General features: G+C 41.8%; 1 protein-coding gene across 2 annotated transcripts in view; it reads right to left on the bottom strand.

The window, feature by feature from the left end:
* The window catches only part of tpk1 (thiamin pyrophosphokinase 1), a 59,118-nt gene extending 43,280 nt beyond the window's left edge, over positions 1-15,838 (bottom strand). For both annotated transcript variants that reach the window (XM_076721364.1, XM_076721362.1), the window contains exons 1-3: positions 15,791-15,838; positions 12,406-12,498; positions 7,329-7,403 (exon numbers count right to left, since the gene is read on the bottom strand). In XM_076721364.1, coding sequence (XP_076577479.1) covers positions 7,329-7,403; positions 12,406-12,448 — 118 coding nt within the window. In that variant the 5' untranslated portion in view covers positions 12,449-12,498; positions 15,791-15,838. The remainder of the gene's footprint in view (positions 1-7,328; positions 7,404-12,405; positions 12,499-15,790) is intronic.
* Positions 15,839-23,121: the final 7,283 nt, after the last annotated feature.

The following is a 23,121-nucleotide window of genomic DNA, read 5'->3' as shown; positions in this document are numbered from 1 at the left end:
ATAAGACACTTAAACTCAAGGTAGTGCTTTTATTCATAACCCCCACCACCTGCTGTCGATGTTTCACTTCAGGAAATGATTGGAATGTAAATGACTCATTATCTCTGCAGAGTGCAAAGGCTGGGAAACTTTTCAAATGACACCTTCTCGAAACACAGAGGAACTCTTCTTTAAGCCTGGTGATGACAGACTGTAACGCTATCAGCCATTATCTGTGTATGAGTATCTGCACGCACACAGACACACACACACAGACACACACACGCGCTGAATAATTTTCAGACTTCGGGTTTTAGAACAGTTGCTTCTGTCTGTCAATCATTTATTCAGCTGTTTGCATGGCACGCCATTAAAACATACCACACACACACACACACACACACACACACACACACACACACACACACAGTGAATCTGAGAGGTTTGATGTCAGTCTACATAGTGTGGCTGTCAAGCACCAATCAATGTCGTCACAGTCTTTCAAAATCATCTATTTACATTTGTATCTCTTCCCATTATACGTATTTCCTGACCATAATTTTGCCTTAAATCCAGCCTGTAGTCACACTGCGGTGTACAAAATTACTCATCAATCAACCCTGAACTGCTGAAGTTTATCCTGGGAGACTTCTCCTTTGATAAGCTAAAGGTCCCTTCCAGTGCTAAATGAAAGATCTCATAAATATCAATGAATGACAATTTTCAAACCTCTTTCAACATTATTTTACACTTCTAATTTAATATTACATTTCTGTATCGTCACGTCAGGCTTTCCCGCAGCGTCTTAAATTGTGGCATCCTGCCTTGCCTGGAATAAAAAGTGCCTCCGCTAGCATCACAAGAAATTATGACAATTTCCTAAAATGTATTAGTCTTATTAAGCTTCGGGGAAAACGAGCGGCGATGCAGCATCACACAGCGATGGCCAGGTATTGAACGAGTCAGGCAATTGTTTAAACCGTCGTCTGGTAACGTCGTTGGTTATGAGACGACATGCGTGAGGATCTGCCTGATTGTGCTCAGCAGGTGAGTAATTGATTCATTACATCATTTGTGTGCTCTGGGGCAATTAAAAGTGCCTGCGGAGTTTTCTTGTAAACAAACATGTTTACTACCACTGTGTCTCACCCAAAAGCACTGTGTGCATGCTTGTGGTCTGACAAACATGCTGAATGTCTTTCCTTCCCCGTAGAACATTTGCAAAGCAAATGTTTGGATTATTCTACATTGTTTACGTCCATGTTTACTTGCTGGCAGTCTTCTTCTTCAGTGCCTTTGTTGGCGTTTTCTGTTACCACCACCGCCATCAGTAGAATAGCATGAAACTCACGTCATAGGTAATTATAATCGGAGCTGCACAATGCAATGTCAGGAAAGTTGGGAAAACATCACAGTCACAATCGGATGCTTATGTGTGACAAATTTACTTGACGCTGCACTGTGGGTCAGACACCAGGCTGATGTCAGTCTGATCACCGCCATGTTTTATCCAATACAGCCCAGTCCAGTTGAAGTTAATCAACATCGGCACGGGCCAACTGGACTTGAACCATCGACGGCCGTGATCCATTAACCAGTTCCATGGAGGAAACCTTCTGCTTTGTATTTATCAGCAACGGATTGTATATTTTGTGTCCCTGTCAGTTATGTTGTTATGTTACAGCTCCTCATTCTCTGTGTTAAAGTCCACGTCCTTGAGTGTTCAACGATGTTTTGTTGCTTTAATTGTCTTCTTGTTTGTATGTCCAACAGTCAAGAGCTTGTTTTGTCGTTTTGAGGTTGCTGTTCTTGACAGTTTCCCGAGACTCCGAGTTCACATGAAACAGGTCAAACTTCTTCAAAACTTCTTTCTACAATCAAAGAATCTTCTGCTTTGTCCACACATACGCGGGGATGTTTTTTTTAAAAGTAACTTCTGAAAATGGACCTTCAGGAAAACTCTGTGCAGGGTGAAGACTGTCAGTAACTCAGTTTTCAGTGTGTTGTGACATGTTTTTTGGATATATTATACAGAGTTTATTCAAAGCATAACAATAAAGAACCATGAAACTATCAAACCGTACAATGATCCCAACAGTGAAGACGAGCAATATGGATGAATTCTGAGCAGATTATTTCCTGTGAAAATTGCATCAGAGCTGAGTTTTCCTGGTTGTTTTAGGAACTGTTTATACAATTCTCTGTCTGTATTATGTATTTTTTAATTTTTTTAACAATCATACATACTTAATAGGCTTCTTCTCCCATCTTGATGCTATCATGACATTTGGGTGCTGATTCAGGAAGTGTAAAGAAAGACTCACGGTACTTCAGTGAATCCGTTTCCTCCACCCTTGCCTGCTGTGGATTTTTTTTTAAAGATTTTCTTTCACTCCATAAACCAGTAAACCTGGGAACCAGCGTTCCAGGTCTCAACATTCAATTTGTCTTCATCACGGCAAAAAGGCAAAAGTGGGTAAACTGAACCTGGAAACATTATCTCTCTGTCTGCACTCCATACACAGACAGTGAAAATACGATTACTGTTATTTTCCCACTGACAACAATGAATTGCCGGCTGTTTGAAGTAGGTTACAATTGCGAATGCAACAGCCTAACCAACTCCACCTTCTCGTTCTCTTCAGAGTACATGAGTTCAACAGACGAGCTCAGCAGAAAATCGCATCGACGCCTTATGAATCCTGACGGTGGTATGATGTGCGCTGAGTGGGGACAGCAGGAGCAGTCGGGGGAGATGACCTTGTAAATTAACTAGCCGTAATAATCCCTCCCTGCAGGCTTCAGTACCAACTCCTCCTGTCACTCACTCTGCTGTATGATAGATACATATGGTGGGCAGGAGATAATGCATTTCCACACACAGTACTAAACCTGTCATTTCAGTGCTTTTTAATCATCTATTTCTCTGTTGAGTTTGGTGCAGAAAAGGTGCATGTTCACCTTCATGCAGAAACACTCCGCGCACACACACACACACACACACACACACACACACACACACACACACACACACACACACACACACACACACATTGCTGTGGGGTATATTCCATAGCAGGCCAGTATTGATGAGGTTAGTGGTGAGGATTAATGCCTGTCAGGTTGGGGCTTTAGCGCAGTACAGGAGAGGGCAAACGGTCACGGAGAGTGGTGAAAAGATTATTATCCTTATTGTGATGCCTTGACACCCTCCCTTCATCTATCAGTCCACCTCTCCAGCTCCATCTGTCACCCTGTCTCCAGAACCACCCTGCTCTCTACACGTTGCCTCAAATTTGATTGATTTTCTGCACAAACATCTCATTTTCTTTCTCTCTAGCTCCACTCTTGTTACTCTTCATTCTTCTGCTCTACCCTTCTCTTTGTTATTCGAGGTTGCACAATTTCACCAGCTCTTCCCCCCGTCCTCCTTTCTTTCTTTGACAGTCTTACAAGAATTTACTTTCCAGCTTTCTTTTGATCTCCAGCAGCAATCCTCACTAATAGCTCCGTGTACCTATTTACTCCATCCGACACATGCTTAAATGCAGAAGTGCGGGAAGTGCGTATGTGCACACCAACACATTGCAGCCTTGATTGCAAGGCTGCTACTCGACTGGCTGATGGCTGATGTTCATAAACATCAACTTCAGCAAGCTGCTCCACATCAACAAATGATGAAACGAAGCACTTGAAGCAAACACAGGCCTGCTTTTTGTCTTGTGGAGAGTTGCCTTCACTGATTACTTTATTGATTTGCTTGCTTGTGTTGTTACACAGTGAGCTAGTGAGGGATCTGTAAGTAAGTAAATGAGTGACTGATTGAGTGAACGAGTGAGTGGGTGACTGACTAGATGAGCGAGTGGGTGACTGATGGACTAGATGAGTGAGAGGGTGCGTGACTGAGATAAGCAGCTTGATCCTACTTCACAACATCACACTCGGCACCTGTAAATGAGTTTCCCTTTGATCAGCGCTGCGCTCTTCCAGCCTCCACCGCTCCTTTGCTCCCTGCTGCTCTACCTCTCCCACAGGTGATGAGGGGGCCCAGGGGCAGCACATCAGAGGACCTGAGAGTGCAGCATGTATATGTGTGTGTGTGTGTCTAAGTGTTCAGCTGTGTGTGTCTGTGAGGGTGGAGGCCTGGGCTATGATGCCTCCAGGTGAACAACCATCTGGAGAGTGACACGGACGTGCTCATGCGTGCACTGACATCAGCTTATCCCATAAACAACATTAAAAATACATGGCATATCAAGTGAGGAGCGATAAACTTGCTACAAGCGTGTTTATCATCACACTGTGAGAGATCTGAGATCTGCCATTCATCCACCATCATCATCCTGTCAAAAAGTCCCATGTGCACTGCTGCCAAGAGCAAAACTGATCAAGAAAGCTTCCCAATTTCTGACATCCACACCACAGCATTGCCTGTGGCAGTTAAGAAACCACCCAAAATCGCTGAAACTTTTCTTTATAAGTAGGACTTCTCTAAGAGGGATCAAATGCCCAAATCTGCCATATGACACCATGAAGCTGCATCGTAGTGTCAGTACATCTGATATGTCCATCTCTCTTGGTTTGAATATCTGATGCAATGCTTGCCTCGCGATTCTTGTTCCCGTATGACTGGCAAAATTACTGAAACTACCTATAAAACAATATGCAATCACCCCACAATGCATTTCCAATTTAATCCCAGCAGTAGACCCACCATCAGTTACACTTTGCTGGTCTGGTCACAGTTTGGATTTGAAAATAGGTTATTAAACCACAAATATCAATCTCCAAATACCGCTGAGGGTCAGTTATAATCAACAGGGCGTACAGAATCTATTACAACATTTCCGCATGCTGGTGGCAAACAGATAATTTAAACTGAATATTGGAATGGTCTTCAATTTAGACATAGTTTGCACTGAAATGGGTGTTCAAATATATTCCAAATCATATAAGAAGTGCAATTTCCTGAAAAAAGCAAGTAATGTGATTTTTCATGCCATTCTACAGAAAACTTCCAGGCCTTTCCCTTTACTACGGATGTACAGTGTAGGACTTTGGTGAGATTTGACATGAATTAACCCATTCCCCTTTTTATCTGACAGGTATCAGAATCTGTTTGATGAATGTTTTTAATGATTTGCTTTCTTTAGATTCCATATTTTTCATTCTTTGCACTTAATAGACTACCCTAAGAAGCTTTATCTCGGGGCGGCAGGAAACCTTTGGTGTAAAATCAGATGAGGAAAAAGTGCTTTGTCTAATGCCATTAAGGGTTTTCTAGAGGTCCTGTAGTATAAAGGCAAAAATCAAGAGCGTCTATCTAATCGTGTGACTGCTGTGCGATGGAAAGAGCTCAGGTGCCTCTTGGGTTTTTCGCTAAGTTGATAAGAATATCAAAGCCATGCTCATTAAAACTCAATCTGATGTGGTTTTAAGCACAAGTTTGCCTTCAAAGTTATTTTGTTTACTAACCTTCTTCCCTGATTACACAAGTCTGTGCCTTCCATTTTTCATAAATTAGTCTGCCTACTGTTTTTCTGCGCTTGTTTCATGGCCTCTGCTTGAAAGCTGTTGAGAACCAGTGATCCAGGCCACTTCTCTCCACTCTGTCTTTGATAAAAACAGGCTACCGTTGTTCAGTTAGGCTCGGTTTCTGATCAGCTCACCAGAATTTAAAAGGAAAACAAAGCTGTAGGACACAGGTGAGATGACGCTGTCTGCTTTAAAGGCTCAAAGTCAGCTTTGCATATTCAATACATCACAGCCAAGCAGCACAACCGCTATGCATCAGCGCATCTCATAAGCACCACCTCTGGGAGTCTGGAGCTCTACCTCCCTTCAAAAGCCTATTTTTCCTCTTTTAACAATGAGCCTTTTGTGCATGTTTTTGAATTTTCTGAAATTCTCTTTGTCTTTTACTCTGATAAAGGGTCTTGGAGAATTCATGAAGCAGAAGGAAAATCAAATCCACTTTATATCCTCTAGTTACCAAGTAGAAAAAAGTGGTTGGAATCTAGTTCCTTGCTTCATAAATTGCCAGAAAACGTGTGACCAGCATTTTGCTGATGCGAAAGTGACTGTGCACAGTTCTTCCTATCTTCCACAATAATCACCCAATTGCCCCGGGGCATGACTGTTACTCCAAAGTGGAGCCATTCAGAGAGCTTGTATTACGCAACAGGGACTGTATGTTTGAATATGAGTGTGCAGCCTCATGTCCTGCTTGAAACGCTCTTCCCTTATTTTTACTGAAAATTCTTCTATTTTCTGGTTTTATATGTATAAGGAAGGGTTATGCATCACTGAGAAACAATTATTCTACGTTGAGTATTTATCTGTCCATCTCATGCTCGAACCAGACCATTTCCTCTCACTGACGAAAGACTGCAAGAGGTCTCGCGGACGGAAGCAACAGCTCAGAGTTAGCGGTGAGGATGGATTTGTTATGATTAAAATGCCCATGTTCTGAATGTGGCAGTCTTAGGTTCAGTGAGTTTGTTTATATCGACCCCGTCGCTCCCCTGCTGAGTGAAATGGACACTTATTGCCATCGCCTGTGTTCACATGATTTACCAACCAATTATATACAGTGAATGTATGCACACTTGAATGAATCTGAATGGATGTGTCATCCTTGTTATCATGAGACCTTACAATTGCAGTGAGAGTGCTTTCAATAGCATTGAAAGTGTATCATAAAAACAAACTGCACTGTTAAGTATGTGGCTTATTGCTGTGAAAGCTAATGACCGATGAACGTAATGAATGAAAAGCATGCAGACCCTTTAAGTTCTTATTCAATCACATGTATTCAATCAAGTTTATCTGAAGCTAAGCGACCCTGTTTCAGCTCGTCACAGTAGTGTCAGAAATTCAACTGAAATGTCTGACTCGAAAACTCATTATGCCATTTAATCGTAGCGCAAAAAAAGCAATGCAATACAGAGAGTGCAATGGAAGTGTAATATCATCTTTGTTTGGATTGTAATCATTGTTGAGGTCATGCAGCCAACAAAGGAGTTATTAAAAAAAGAAAATAAGAAGTGACCACTGCAGGAAGGCAAATTGTTTTCTACCAAGAAAAAAAAAAAAAAAAGATATCGTCTACCACGTCATTAAAACGCATCTCACAGGAAATGTGGGCAGAGGGCAGGGAGGGGGCATTTTCAATGACACTGCAGCAATTAAGATTTTGCACAGTGAAGGCTACACAGGCTAGAGAACACAGTCAGAGAACAACAGGGGAATACAATACATACTCAGTGCAAACCAATGAAGACAGGATCTAAAGTGATACCAGGGAGGCTGGTTTGATCTGTTTTGGTGTTGTGTGAGATGCTGTGTACCTTTACTCCAGAGGACGTCTAAGAACTCCTTATCCAGAGGCTGGTTCAGAATGATCAGACAGATCCTCTGCGTGCCTGCACAAGACATTAGTTGGAAGGGGAAAAAGGGAAATCAATCATACACAATCAGAGACACAGGCAGTCAATAGTGCATAATCACAGCATTGCAAAAAACACATCACTATTTGCAAGTTAAGAAAACCCTTTAAATACAGATTGGAGGCTGTTGTTCATTCCACTGCATGCATACGAGGGAGGGTGAAAACGTGTCTGGATGTTGAATCTCGATTGGTGAAAGTTCAAAATGTTTTCCCACGTTGATCCCATTAAACTGCGAGTGGTCTGTTAGCCACATCAGACGCGAACAAAACCAATGCAGACTCAGTGTGTATCCAAATTACGCAACAACGTTCCCGAGCAACAAAACCGTCGCTCTCCTCGAGCAGTGCCACAGTCAATGTCAAAGTCCTTATTATTAGCTGTTGCTCTTTTAAAGGGAAATCTGTGAAATCACTTCTGCTCGCTCAAATCTCACCGCCGCTCATTTGAATACCTTGACTTTGGTGACACGCCATCTGTTACTACATGGCAACAGAGGAAAGCCCTTTGAAAAACAGCACAAATGAAAGCTGCCACCCTATTGCTCCTCTCTTGCCTCTCCGTGTACCTCCATGCTTCTTTGTCAAAATCTTTGTCCCAGGGTGCATCATTTCACAAATCTATTTCCTCCCTCAGCCCACCCCCCATCCATCTTGCTTTTAGCTTTTCTTTTGCTCTGCTGCTAATGCAAATCCCCTGACTAATACTTCAGAATTGTCATTTTTCTAACTGTCGGAGATGAAAAAAAAAATAATGGAAAAGTCTGCATTCACTGACAAAAGTAAAAACAGTGCTGCTAGAAAAGCCTTAATGGACCGAAGACTAAAGCACAACCTCTCTTCCCCTCCCCTTCACACTTAGGCATTTCATTGCCTGCTCATTTATCTTTCACTTTTATGTCTGCCCTTATGAATGATTTCTCAGCCATTTTTAACTTGTTGCCTTTTGTAGCAAAGCCAAAATGTCATATGCAAGCTTAAGCGGCAGTCTGTGATTACAGCGTCCTCCTCCCTCTCTCCTAAACTGCATTTATATAAATTCCACAGAACTGGATTCCAGTTTAGGAACGCCACAACATGCATATGTAACAAAGCTTGTGTCTTTTCCCACGACGCCTTTCCTGATACATTGTGAATGCGGCGGGGACAGAGAAAGGAACGATGAAGAAGAAAGAAAAAGAGCTTACGGTTTCATGAAATGCTAATTGCAAAAATGTGCATCACCTTGTGTCCTGAGAGAAAACATTTTTTGGGGGGATTTATACCCTCAAGAGATCGCATTTTAGCTCGGGTAAGAAAGTGCAAGGAAAAAAAACAAAACTGTCCTTTGGGTTTGTGACTTTGTTGCAGCAGCAGGCTTGATGTTGTTAAAAAGTTCACATCACTGGAAGGTCATTTCCAATACGAAAAGTCAACCCCAGCAGAGTACGGTGGGAGGAAGAGGAAAGGAAGAGAGGATAAAGAGGAGACACCAAAGAGGAGGAAAAGAAAGGAGGACACAAGAAGGGGTCGGTGAGGAGGAGTAGGAGAAAGAGGAGGAGCAGATTTGTCAGTCTTGTCTCTTAATTGGCTGGAGGTGTACAGAGAACAAAAGACAAACTCAACCAGCCGTGACTTTTCAGATAACCCCTCGTCGCGCAAACACTCACCTCCCTACACACACACACATGTGGAGGTGCGCAGTCTTTTGTGCACTCAGTTCAAAGAAATGTCACCTTGGGATTCTTTTCAAAGTGCCAGACAGCATAAATACCACAAACGCACACACACATACACAAAATCCAAGCACATAACTTGCAGTGCATGGATACTCCAGGAATAAGCATTTATAATTAAAATAGTGAAATTTACAAGGCTAACCATGCACACCGGGGATTTTAAAATGCAGACATCCAGGGGCTGTTTTTATATTCTCCAGCGAGAGATTAGATAAGCATTTCATGCAAGAGATTAAACTAAAGAAGCCATAGAAATACACTCTAGACCTTTTTAATGACGGTAAAAGTGTTTCTCTATATTGTACAGTTTGGGGAAAGACTTTAAATATGTCTGATAGAGGGAATCTCAAACATGTATTTCACCTTCGATGGCAAGTGACAGATTTATCAACAAAATTATATCATCAGGAGGATGTGTGTGTGTGTGTGTGTGTGTGTGTGTGTGTGTGTGTGTGTGTGTGTGTGCTCTGATCTGTTCAGTTCTGCATCCACTTGAGGGATTATTTGCACACCCTGGGAAATCTTTAGAATAAATCTTGGATTTGTACAGTAAGCAAACTCAAGAGTGCAGCCTGTAATGCTTAGCTAACGTGTTTGAGTAAACATTTGTTTCAATGGATGCTTCAAAACTGCTGATAGCATCCTATCAGAAGTGAGTGTCTCTTGACTGATGTTGGCCTTTGTGTGCTATTGATTTTCCGGCTGTACAAGCGTAGAAAATCAACAGCGCTTCGGTGTTCCCGCTCTGCGCAAATCACGCACATGTGCAAGAATGTCAAGTATACAAACATATGTACACATACAGAAGCACAATTACAATGGCCTTTGTAGTTTAACAAGAGGATTAATGGATCAATGGAGACAGAGAGGGAGCGAGGCACAAAGGCAGCAAGAGGGAAGAGAGCAGCGCACCACGATGCAAACTATACTCCAAAAGTTGGGACGCTGTGTAAAACATGGATAGAAACAGAATGCAATCATTTGCAGTTTTACATAGTGTTACCAAGCATACGCAGTAATATCCCTTATACAATCATGTGTTTCACAAAGTGGTGAAACTGCTCATAAAACCGTTGTCATTAAGTACAGCTCATTTGCATATGATTGCATTCCGTTTTTATTGATGTTTTACACAACTTTTTTGGGATCCAGGCTGCATCAGACGGGAACTAAATGCAATCTGAATCTCCATATGCAACTCAGTCTTGGGCTGTCTGCAAATTAAGAGTCGGAGAAGATCGTTATGAGCATGCTGTTTGATTGAAACAGTGCCAGAGCCAACACAGGTTAAGAAACTGTGAACAGGGGCATGATGAACAAGATATGTGCATCATCGTTTTTCCTAAATCAGTAATTGGATTTTTAAGTTTGAACTAATCATTCAGTTATACCTTTAGCACCTTCATGTTATTTTCCATGAGAATGCCATGCTCTATTAAATGGCCTCAACACCCCTTAAAAACTTTACTAGAGAACAGCTTGATGCAAGCTTCTTCAGCGATCCCAACAATGGCATGCGGAAGGAAAGTGGTGGCGCCTAATTACAATACTTCTTTGTAAAATATCTCCAGGAATGCAACAACACAGAAGATTACTGGGATATATCAAGGAGTGGATTTTTCAAGGGCATCAATACCTCAAAGTGCTCTCTGTCTCGTCAGTAAACTGCACACAGTATGGTTACTTCTGTTTATGAAGCAGGCTCGTCTGTGGCTGCTGCATGCCAGAGAATCCAAAACAGATGAGAGAGGCAAAAGCTCTGACCCCGTTGAGCTTTCTGGGGACTTTACTTTGAAAAAAAAAAAAAAAAAAATTCAATCAATTAGTTGTGCCTATATTATGATGGACGGCACGCATTGAAGTCTCCAAAGATGGGGACAGTAAGCCAGCCAATGATGAGCCTTGTGTAGCTCAAGTGATAAATTACAGGAAATGATTTAGCTATTTTAAAACTAATGCTTGACAAAACGGAGATAAAACTGACGGAACATATTGCTGCCAGTTATGTTTCTTTTTAAATTAACCCACGATTGTGTGTTTGTCCATCAAAACAGACACAAATCTGCCAGAAACAGTAGATTTAGCTAACACTGAGTAACAATCACTGTAAGGACGGACTGGACCTCTTCCACTGGTGAGTAACGTTAGGTGCACGTGTTTTCTGATTGCATTAATATTCTGCAGGCCTAATGGGAAGCTTTGACGGGCCAGATGTGGCCCGCCGTCTGCCAGTTGGCACTCTCTTATTTATATTTTTCTGCGAGTGGACAATATTCCCAGCCAGTGTCAAATCCCCATACCACACTTCCATTTGGACAGAGTGAATCTGTTACAACTGTAAAGCAGGATCGTTTTTCATGCAGGCCGCCAAATTAGCTCTTTATAAAACAAATTTAAAATGACATGGATGTAACAAGCGTCACTCTACGGAGGTGTAACACAAGCAATAACATGAGAGACGCAGGGAACTACATGTGCCTGCTGTCTCCTCTACAGGCTAAACTACTGTACGATCCCCTCGACCTTTACAGCTCTGTGTAAAACCTGCCCTTAGGCTCATATCAGCTTTCCTTCCTCCACACTCGCTCACACCGCCAGGGAGCTCACAAAAACCTTGACCTGAGAGTATTGGCTAAAGGCAGCCATAACCAGCTTCCTCCTCGGGTCTGTAGAGCAGCCAGCTCTGAGCATCAGCAGATACGGAACATCTACGGGGAAATGAAACTGTCAAATGTCAGATTGAACTTGGTTTTCCAGTGTTGTGCTTGAACAAAGCGAACTGATATGATGATAGGGATTTTATTCAGGAGCCAGATTAGTTATTTTTAGAAACATTTCAATAATCAAAATGCCTCTTCAAAGTCTGTTTTTCTCCAACAGCTAACAGTATACGCAAACACATCAAGGCCAGTAAAGATTCATTATGTACGCAACCTAACACAAAAAGACACAAGGAAAGCGCCTCTCATACACACACACACACATTGTTGTCATGAAAGTGCCAGTGATTTGTTTTTGAGCTTTAACTCCCCCGAGACTGCTTGTGTTTGTCAGAGCGAGGGGGAGAAGCACAGAGGGGAAGACAAGTGTGACAGAGATGTGAGCGTGCGTCTTGATCAGACCCATACAGATCGTCTCTGTTTGGGTGTCCCACACACATGTGGGTGAACATGGCCACAGGAGCCTGTGCACGGACCGGCATATTTGATTGATTGCGTGCATGTTTGCGTCAAGGGAGCGTGTGTGTTTGAAAGACAGTACCTGAGGGCAGCAGGCAGTCCAAAGGTGTCAACTCTTCATCCATGGGCAAGATCCGCAGGAGCCCCCGTCTTCAATCAGTCGACTCACCTGGAACTGAGGAGAGGAGGACAGACACTGTTGCTACTCTTCTCGCTTTTATCTTTCTTTTTTTTCCCCCCTGTTTGTTCTGTTGTTTTAAACCATTCAAAGGAAGTCATTTCATTTTCCATCTCGTCTCTAATCCAGGTTCATCACCGGCCTTCCTCTGGGCTTGTTATTACCCCTGAAACAAGCAGACGGAATACAAACTCAAACACGCACACATGACCACACACTATTGACACTCTGCGACTAAAAATTATTTTCACCAGTGATTAATCTGCAACTATTTTCTTGATGAATCATTTGGTCTATTAAATATATGGAAACAGAAATGAAAATAACAACAAATAGTCCTTAATGACCTCAGTAAATATTTTCTTTTGTCAGACCAACAGTCTCAAACCAAAGGTGGTAACTTTACAATGATATTACTCAGTAAAAAGTGGTAAATAATCATCACAATTATTAGAGCTCAAGCAATTAATCATAATTTGATTAGCCAGTAGGATTGGGAATTGGACTAACATATCGGAAAAAATATGGAGAGCCAGGTGTGACGAAGTACAGGTTTTGTTTTTTTTTTTAATTATCAGAAACATTAGTTTACCGGTCAGTCTTCATATCACCTAAATAAGAAGTTTGAACCATCTTAGCTGGATATGAAATCAAATAAATCATCTGTCTCGCCGCGTGGGTGAGCCTTGGGATGGTTAGAGTTTTTTATAAACTGTGTTGCTGAGCAGACAGCGGCAGGGCTCACGCCGTTAGAACTGGCTATGACGGAGGGAGACACAGAGGTTGTGATTCGCACCGTGGAAAGACTTGATGCAGACAAGTTAAAAGCTATAAAGTGGATAAAATTAGTCATCAGCTGCTTTGTTCCCTTTCTGCTAGGGTGCACACCATCTGCTCTGTACAGGCTTGAATTAATCCAAAAGCAATCAAACTTTGAGATGAAGTCATATACTGCTGCCAAACAAAAGTTTTTCAACCAGTGGAGGAGACTGAAGAGTTGACTAAGAAGTTCAGAGCTGCTGGAGAAAGCTGGAAGAGGGTCAGACAAAAGACGACATTTCACCAGACTTTCATTTGAGCAGCACAGGTACTCAAGATCTGCCTGTAATTTGCTGGGATTTCTAGCCATAACGTCATTCGTTCCCATGTGTGTTTGAATAACTTTGACAGTGGGATGCAGGTCAGTGAGAGTTGGAATGAACTCCACTGGAGAGACATAAGGTGATAATACCCGGGAGAGTTAAATACCTAACGACAGAATCGCCTGCTGTCAAAATGTCTGTATTGCAGCGGTGGCAATCCCCTGGCCAGAGGGACCAGAGAATGGAGATCAGTCAAAGGGACAGGAACTCCACCGCTGCCCTCTGGTGATGAAGTACCCCCTGAGGGCACTTGTCAGATGGAGAAACAGAGCTGCTGCACAGAGATCTGCATCTTGATGGAAAATTCGATATTTATGGGATCTGGACACAACAAGCAATGTGAAATAACACTCTGACCTCTGAGCAATGGGAATGGAATGTTTTGTGTATTTTATTGAAAATAATAATTCAATCAATCAATCAAGAAAATGTCCAGTGGATTTTTCTGAAATGACAATAATCAAACGCAGCCTTAAAAGTTCTTTTAAGTGAGCAGGAATCGATCAGGTAATGATTCACTGCGTTGTGACTGGTTTCAAGTTTCACTCTGTGTTATGAATAACTTAGATCAAACAGTAACAAAGTGCACTGAGTCTGAATATTCTGTAACACACTAGGGATGCATCAATATACACACACACGCACACATATGTATTTGGTAACCGAGTTAAGGAAGCAATGTGTCAGTCAAGCCTGATCTTGCCTTAAACATAAAGCAATGATCCCAGTCTCTTCCACACTGCGACGCATACACATTATCAATTTAAAACTTGGTATTGGAGTCGGAACTGAAAAAACTGGATTGGTTTCACAATTAAAATAAACACACAGTAACTTGTATCATTCTCTGCATTCTAGTTTGACAGTGAACTCAAAATTCAAAGCTGGCACATGAAATAATATCTGAAAGGATCTTTAAACAAGCTTTTTACATTTAACAAAAAGCCTTCTTGTAAATGTTTTTGTGAGTAAATTTAACAGGACAAAACCAACAGTATATTCTGTCTGCCACATTAAAATATACATGAACAGCAAAATACTTGAAGCAAACATTATGCACCTTGCCAACACTGCCCTTGCTCACCTTTACAATCCAGCTAGCAGAAAGCGCTGTGCAGACACTGGCTGCCCACAATAATACCTCAAACTCAGCTGAACTTTTAAGAGCCTCCTTATACTGTACCTCCCCTCAATGATGATCCTTCCCTCCCTCCCTACCCACATGCACACGGCCCGGGAAAGTCTATTTCTTCTGCAAGTTAAAAAGCAGGACTTCGTCAATTATCAACTTGAGCACATTGGACTGTTAATCTGACTGCCATAACGTGGAATCATGCCACCCTTATATTGCCCACATCTCTCCTCTGAACATGAGGCACCTTTCCATAAGCCTGATAAAAATAATAATAATAAAAAAAAAATAAAAAAAAAATAGGAACGTGTCCACAACAACACATTGTGAAACCAGCCCCACACTTGTGAATTGGTAAATAGTATTTGTTCTGTATTAAGAATTTATGGTCATACTTCTTGCCATTTTATTTTAATAAAAGCAGTAAATACCTAACATTTGCTGCCATAGCTGTATCAATAGTGCTGCCACATCCTGCCTGTGCAAAGAATTCTTAAGTATTAAAAGTAAGAATGGCAGACTTTAAATCTGATTAATTATATAGAAAATCTTGTTTCACTGCAACAACAACAGCCCAAATCAATAAACCGCTGGTGTTTTGCCTCTAGGGTTTATCCAGTCGACCACACTGTGAGCTGCGTTAATGCAGAAGTGAGCTGAAAACAGCGGCTCGTGGTGCTCCAACAACATCGCTTAACAATTGAACTATAAGCTCCTTTAACAGAAAACGACCCCGCTGAGCTTTTCGTGGTACATATTAGGCAACACTGCCTTTGGGAGCTGGACTTTGACATTGTTACTCGTGGCTTTTCATTCAGCTGCATTTGAACGCGGCTAATGTAAAATGAGGAAGTGGAGCACACCATCCACGCTGCTTCCCGTTATTTTCAGATAAAACCGGATCATTCTCACGAAAACAACACGCATGCCGACACTACGTCTCGCTACCAACAAACGGACTTAACCCGTTAAAGCTGTCATTGCCACGCTTGGTAAATATTCAAGAAAAACTTACAGTATAAAATGACTTCCGCCATTGACACAAAACAGTCAACGAGAGCGCAGGGAGCCCGCAGCAGCAGGCTCGAAGAGTGGCGGGGATTTGTTATGGGGACACCTAGAGGCCAAAAGTGGGAAAGAGCTATCTTTGTACGGTGCTGTAAAGCAGGATTCTCAAAGGCAGACCCAGAGGTTTTTATTTAAAGGAGACTCTAGGGTTCTCCAGCAAATTGAGAAATAGTTTAATTTCACTCTAAGGTTCATTCAGGGGAAATTATTCTGATAAGACAGTGACTATTCCAGTCACTGTTTTCACTCCTCACTATAACCGTCATTATGTCCCCCATTACAACATGGTTACTGAACAGATGTCCAATTTAATATCAAATCAACAAAACAACAACTAAATATCTCCCAATAAAGGGAGGAAAACGCATGGTATAAATATAAGGATCTGCAAGTGTGATGTGGTTATATTTGCGGGTACACGTGAACCTTAAAATCCTTAAAATGTCAAGAAGCGATCTGCATTAACGCCACTGACCCACACATGATGAGGATTTTATTGAAGGAGATTATTTCAATGTTGTTCTAATTTAGCTTAATGGAGCATTAACAGTCGGACAATTAGATGCTTCATTGATCCCTCTGCCATGTGGCGATCTACCAGGTCTTACTGTCTGGCTTAAAGAACATATAGCAAGGTGGACCAACCCAATCCCAACTATCTCTGCCACCCTGATGTATAGATCAGATTCTATCAGATCTAGAATATCAAACTGACTAACTTAATCTGAAGTGATCACTTAATTGGAGGGATTCCTTTAACTTTTTCTAATCTAATTTGTTTCTCTATGTTTAATGAATACAGTGACAGACTGTGAGTGCTCCTAATCATTCACACTCTGGAGCCATAATTAAATTATTAAATGCATTCATTAATTCAATCAAAGATTAATTAATACGATATTGAGGACATGAATGAAAGAAATGTCAATGACAGACTAAAAAAGGACAGGTAAGAGGATTAAACTACCGTTTTATGGGTAATCCACACTAACTCACACAGACACACCAAAAATGCAGCCACATCGGAAAACTCACATACAAACACACAGAGATAAACAAACATCACGAGCGCACACACTCACACATATACAAGCAGTAGACTGATGGTGTGTGCCTCAGATATCTCCAGACAGCAGTAGAAGCAGTGTAAAGTGAGAAACCAAATCTGTCTCAAGGTGAATCCACTCTGGAGGCTCGTTAAAACAAACGCTCTCTCATCAATCAGCACTCTTCCTGTCTCCCAGACAGACTGCACACGGGAGGAAATCATACACACACTCAGCACGCAGCTTCGCACAGGCATGCATAGGCTACACACGCACAAACACACCAGCGCACATGCTATGCTGCATGGGAAGTCATTCCTTCTGTGGGCATGCATTATAAATACATCTATGAATAAATTCCAGGCTGAGTGCATTCTTCATTGGCAAGGTTTTTTTTTTACAAGGCCACACCACCTGAATGTTTGATCAGATCTCCCTCTTCTCTCTGCATCTATATGACTAGCTCACCTTTCCTTGTCCATCAATCTTTCTTACATTTACCCTTTTCTTCTACCCTAACCTTCCTCTTTTTGCAGCATCTCTCACTTTTTTTTTTACAACAACATTTGTCTTGTCTTTCTCTTACTCTCCCATTATTTTATGGATCCAGCTCTGTTCCCCTCACATCTTCTCTTTGGAATCCCCCCCCCTTTTTTTTCTTGATTATTCAGGTAAGGTCATAGGTTAGAAAGGAAAAATGGGTCAGCGGTGGAGTCTAGGTAAAGATTACAATGCAGCCACATTCTTCTGGAGGTAAGGAGGTAAGGAGGTTCACTGCATGGCCTTACCATTAAACAGGAGGTTGATGAACATGTGGAATATATAACCTTTTAAACATTAGCCATTACAAATTCTGCTTGTGCAGTCAAACATTATCCAAAACCTACAGAAATGAGAGATCCCAAAGTTTTATGCAAAACACATCAGGCTGAGTTTAGAGGAATTGTGTCTGAAAGGACACACACAACATCTAGAATATTTCTATTTGATGGAATGCGCAGCTGTAAAAAAAACACTATCAAATATTAATTTTCTTGATATCTAAGCATAAATATTATAAAGCTTAAATGAAGAGCTGGGACCAGCAGATCCAGGTTATATAGGTGTTATGAGTCGGTCTTTCTGTAGAGTTAGTTAAAGGAATAGTTTGACATTTTGGGAAATATAAGCTTATAGGCTTTCTGGTTGAGTTATGTGAGAAGATCGATAGCATAACTGTCTGCTACATATGAGGCTACAGCCAGCTAGCTTAGCTTAGCATTACTAGTGGAAATGGAGGAAAACAGCTAGCTTCACTCTGTACAAGGGTCACATACCCCGTCTGCCAGCACCTCTAAAGCTCACTAATTCACCAGTTGTATCCTGTTTGTTTAATCTGTAAAAGCATTTTTCTTTTTTTTTTTTCCTCTTTCCACCTTTCGACAGAGCCTGTTTAGCCAATTCCCCGTTACCAGTCTTTATGCTAAGCTAAGCAAACCATCTCCGAGCTTTAGCTTCATATTTACCATACAGATATGAGTTTATCATGTAACTGTCTGCAAGGAAGCAAATAACAATATTTCCCCAAATGCCTAACTGTTCCTTTGAGGGGGGGAAAAAAGTGGAAAACGTAGCGTTAAGAGGCTGAAATAGTTTCAACAATACAGGATAATATCCCTCTGTTTTCCACATCTCGGCATGATTTCTGTACAAGATTGACTTGTGTTGAAAAGTCCCTCAATCAAAATAAAGAGACAAGTGAGTCACATTTAAGGCACAGCAGGAACATTCTCACAGCTGGCAGATGGTTGAACAACAGAAAAAACTCCATTCCCAAAAAATGAACCTCTGCCAGGTATTCATTTGCTGTCTTTCTTTCTACTGTGCAAGGTAATAATAGAGGTGTATCAAAATCTCTTGCCAATTGCTTTTTAATTATCTCCTTGCAAAAGCATTGTGGTTGGTCTCTAGGTTTTGGCTATCTATCTTGTGCAGTTAATTACCCTCATGATTTGGCACATCAGAACCAGGGGGGCCGTTGCAAATTTCTCACCTGCAAGAAATGACGAGTAACGTTAAATCACAAACACCAATGTTAGTCGCTTAAGCCGCGGCTCCCTCGTTTCTTTTTAAATTACCACCTGCTCGCAGAGAAGCATCTAGTTAGAACTATTGCCGTGGCCATTTTTATTTCATTTCCTCCTCAAGGTCATATCGCGGTGAAGCGAGCGTGTTTGTCTTGAGTTCAATTTAATATCTCCTATCAGTGGATACACGGGTCATATTATTACCCCGCTCACCCCTGGCAGAGTACACCTGTTACTGTGACAGATAATAAAACAAAAAAAGGGGAGACACTAACTGACATGCAAATTCAGTCTCTCTCTCCCTTTTATATACTCTCTCTGCCTTTAATACTCCCTATCATTACCTTAACTCCTTTCTGTCATTTCTCTTTCACCTGTTCTTTCTTCCTCACTAATGCACTCCCTCTTTATCTCTCCGTTATTCCTTTTTATCTGTCTTGCCTTTTTCCCTCTGCCCGCTCCCTTTTGTCTCCTCCTTTGCTTTCAGCTTTACTTCACCTCATCGTGCCTGTCTGCTCTTTTCTATCACACTCATGGGTTTTGTATTTGCGCAACATTTTTATTTCACTTATGATGATTTTTTTTTTTTTTTTTTTTTTTCCCCTGTTCTGTTTGATAAAGGCGGATAGCAGCTCAAAGAAGCCAGCTGTAGGCTACTCGGGGGATCTTACAGCTCTGCTCTGTTTGGGATCAACTGCCCACACTGGCTACTGTTTGCAGGGGGTATGTGCAGCTGAATTAGGGCTAAGTAGGCCATTTTTCTTTTTTATCTGCCAATGATGATGACCCATTTTAGTTAGGAATGAACAAGACACAAGGGCAATGGAGGATAGCCTCTTTTTCAGTTGTTTTTTGGGTGGAGAGTCCTGTCATGGTCAACTAGGATAAAAAAACAACATAGTGAAATATGCTGCTCGGATGGGGAATTCTCTCTCACAGCTAACAAATAACCCTAAGAGGAAAGAGACAGGGCTTAAATTACTCTAGGTATACCTCAGCTCTGAGGAATAGGCCACTAAGAACAAGGAAGGCATATTACATGTGATTGGATCCAGAGTGCCGAAGTGGAGGTGGCCGCTCTTTTAACTCCAATACACGGGCAGGGTGGTGACTATCAACAACTTGGCAGCTTTTTCCCTGTGGCATTACCTTGCTGTATTTAATCCCCCCAGAGGCTTCCTGTCATACATCCAGGGGAAACTGGTGGATTTCTCTTTGGTCATGATATCATTGCCTAAGGGCTGGTGTCCCTCACCTGCCTGTCCAGAAGCAGGGATAAAGACCGACCTTGAGTGTGGGGTGGCGCCGTTCCAGCAGCACAAACTCTGTCGAGGAGGCCAAGGGATGTGCTCTTTAGAGAGGAGTAGGGCAGGCAGCTTAGTCATTTTTTTCCCCACATCAAGCACAAAAATGAGCACTATGGCTTATTAATCTGCGCTGAGGACCTGGCACCTGCTGAGGTATACATTAGTGGAAGTGTAATATAGGGTTTAAAGTATATGCATAGGGTTGTGGTTGAAGCCTGTCATGTATTTCCCCACTTCAGTAAGGAGGAACACAGCACAACCTCTGCCACAGGGGGGGTGGGGGGTTTATAGAGGAAAAAAAAAAAAAAAAAAGAGCTGGACTCAACTGACTGACCTCCCAGAAACTGCTGGAGGGGTTCATGGGGGAGCTGCTGTGGGCCCTGCCAGGCGCTGTGAGGGATGATGCAGATGGTGCCTGGTGATGCCACAGGGGAGGAGATTTCGGAGCTCCCTGTGGTACCAGCAGAAACTGGGGTTTGGCAGGGAAATGGAGGCAAACTTTCAATGCTGTGTGCATGGGTTATTTTAGACAGATACAGAGAGAGGGCTTGTACACAGCATGTGATAAGGTCAGGAAGACAGCCCAGTCAACACTTTGATGTTCATTAGATGTTGACATGACAACCTGCAAGAGCGCCGATGTTAAATACACGGCCGCACAAAGTTGTGCGACCAAACAGTTCCAGACTAAAATATCTATTGCCATTTTATGCTGTCTGAATATTCAAGTTTTATTTCCATAGCTGAAAATCTTGCGAATATTTGAACCTCTGTCAAAACTCGAACAGCTTGCCAAGACCACCAGTGGCAGGAGGGCGCCTGCACTCCTTTAGAGGTCAAGAAACCTGCAGATGGCTGTAATTTTAGAAAATAACCCAAAAAAGTGCTGCATAGTTTCACAGTGTAACTTCCTTGCCTACATGCCACATGTGTTTTAACTGGCTCAGAGCTCAGTGTGAGGAGAAAACTTTGGGTAGGCGTCATCAGGCATATGTGTTGTTTATGTACAAAGACCAGTGTGTTTCATCTTTATTTGTGTGTGTTAGAGAGATACAGACGGTGTGTTTGTGTTTGTGTGTGTGTGTAACAGATTGAGTTAGGGGTGGAAATAAAAATCAGATATATCAAATATCATATTTTCAATACTTGACTCAAATAACATAACATCAGCATGCTATCGAGATGTTTCCCTCTGATGTGACACCTTAATGATATTTTCTTTATGACTATTGATGCTTTCATTTTAATTTAAACAACAGGATGTTGTGGCTGACTAAAAAAATCAGAATCAAGAAAAGAAATAAATATAATAAAAACAACAATTTCATCTCATAACATGAAAATTGCTAAGCAATAGAAAATATATGAGATACAACTTCTGTTTGAGCTGTTGAGTTGTTTCAGAATTTATTCGTTTCACTGTCTTCTTCAGGTATAGTTCATTAAAAGCCATCAGTTTATTGCTCTACATGCCCCCACCACATCTCACACACACACACACACACACACACACACACACACAGCTCAATCTATCTCATTTTCTCTGGTGCTCTCTCTTTCTCCCTTCCAACTTCATTCTTCCCTTAAAACACCATTGATCTTTCTCTCCTCCGCCTGCCCAGTCTCTCGGGTCCTGTGTTGTCCAAACACACAGACCAACAGAAACTCTGACAATGAATCAATCAGTTTAATGAATGAAGTGTCTTCTGACTCTCCGCCGCCATTCCTCTGAGGAACTAGTTGCAGGACCCCCGCTGCTCTAATATTTTGTCTTTTCTCTCTCTGTTCGATTTCCTTCACCTTCGCTTGTGAATCCTGACAATCTAAAATGACCTCAGCCAAATTCAACCTCTGACACTTTTTTTTTTTTAACCAAGACTTCCTCTTTAAAGCTGCATTCCAAGTCCAGAAAGCTGATAAATACTATCAGCAACGAATGAAATTACCATAGTCCAATGAAATAAAATGGAACTGATCATAACGACTCTTCTATTATTTACAAGCCCTCTCGCAGGCCAACAGGAGTGCCGCTGCTCTTCTGAATTGGTGAGCATGCAACCCGCCTGTTGTGGTCATCTTATTTTGCCTATGAGATTAAAGTTGCTAGGAAACAAGGAATCAAGGAAACCCATACAATCTGGCTTCTGGTGGGATGGTACAGTTGGCGGCTGGCACACGTCAACATAATAAGTGCGCCTCGAGAGCTGAGTTTGTTACTGACTGTGGGAGAAACTCAGCAGTCATTTAAAGTGATCACTAACTCAATACCTATTTTGTCAGTCATTTTACTCAGAACAAAGGCAGCCATAATTGTGGTGCTCGTAGGCACACTAAAGTTGACTTGATGTTGCCTGTCAAGTTTATGATTGTTACACTAAATTCCTTAGCTCTTACGAAGCTTGAGTGATGTGTAATTGGCTTGCAGGAGTGGGTTACGTTGGCTCGTGCAACAACTCAATTGCACGAATCAAACAAAACCGTGACAGCAGCTCTCCTCATACAGTGCTGATGGCCTCCAGGGAGGGCTTTTTGTGATGCCCATGTTTGTCTTACCTTCTCTGCTCTCTCTCATCAGTGAAGAGAACACAAAAGACGCTTATTTTTCTTTTTTCAGTCACACTGATTGTAGCGCTGTATGGTTAGCAGAGGGGCTTTTCTGGGGTTATTTGAGTGTTTGATGGGTGGATTACTCATGTTGTGGGGACCAAAATATGTGTGCTCAGTCACAATGTGGAGACTCGCCCTCCTTATGGTGACTAAATGCAAGCTGAATGAAAATCAGTAAATTTTAGGCTGAAGACTGGGGCTAAGGTTAGGAGTAGGGTTACATTATGTTTACCTTTTACCATCAAGAAAACA

The sequence above is a fragment of the Chaetodon auriga genome, chromosome 21, assembly GCF_051107435.1.
Source record: "Chaetodon auriga isolate fChaAug3 chromosome 21, fChaAug3.hap1, whole genome shotgun sequence".
NCBI classification, from domain to species: Eukaryota; Metazoa; Chordata; class Actinopteri; order Chaetodontiformes; family Chaetodontidae; genus Chaetodon; species Chaetodon auriga.
The sequence above is the reverse complement of the archived record's forward strand: the minus strand, read 5'-3'. Positions and strand labels throughout refer to the sequence as shown.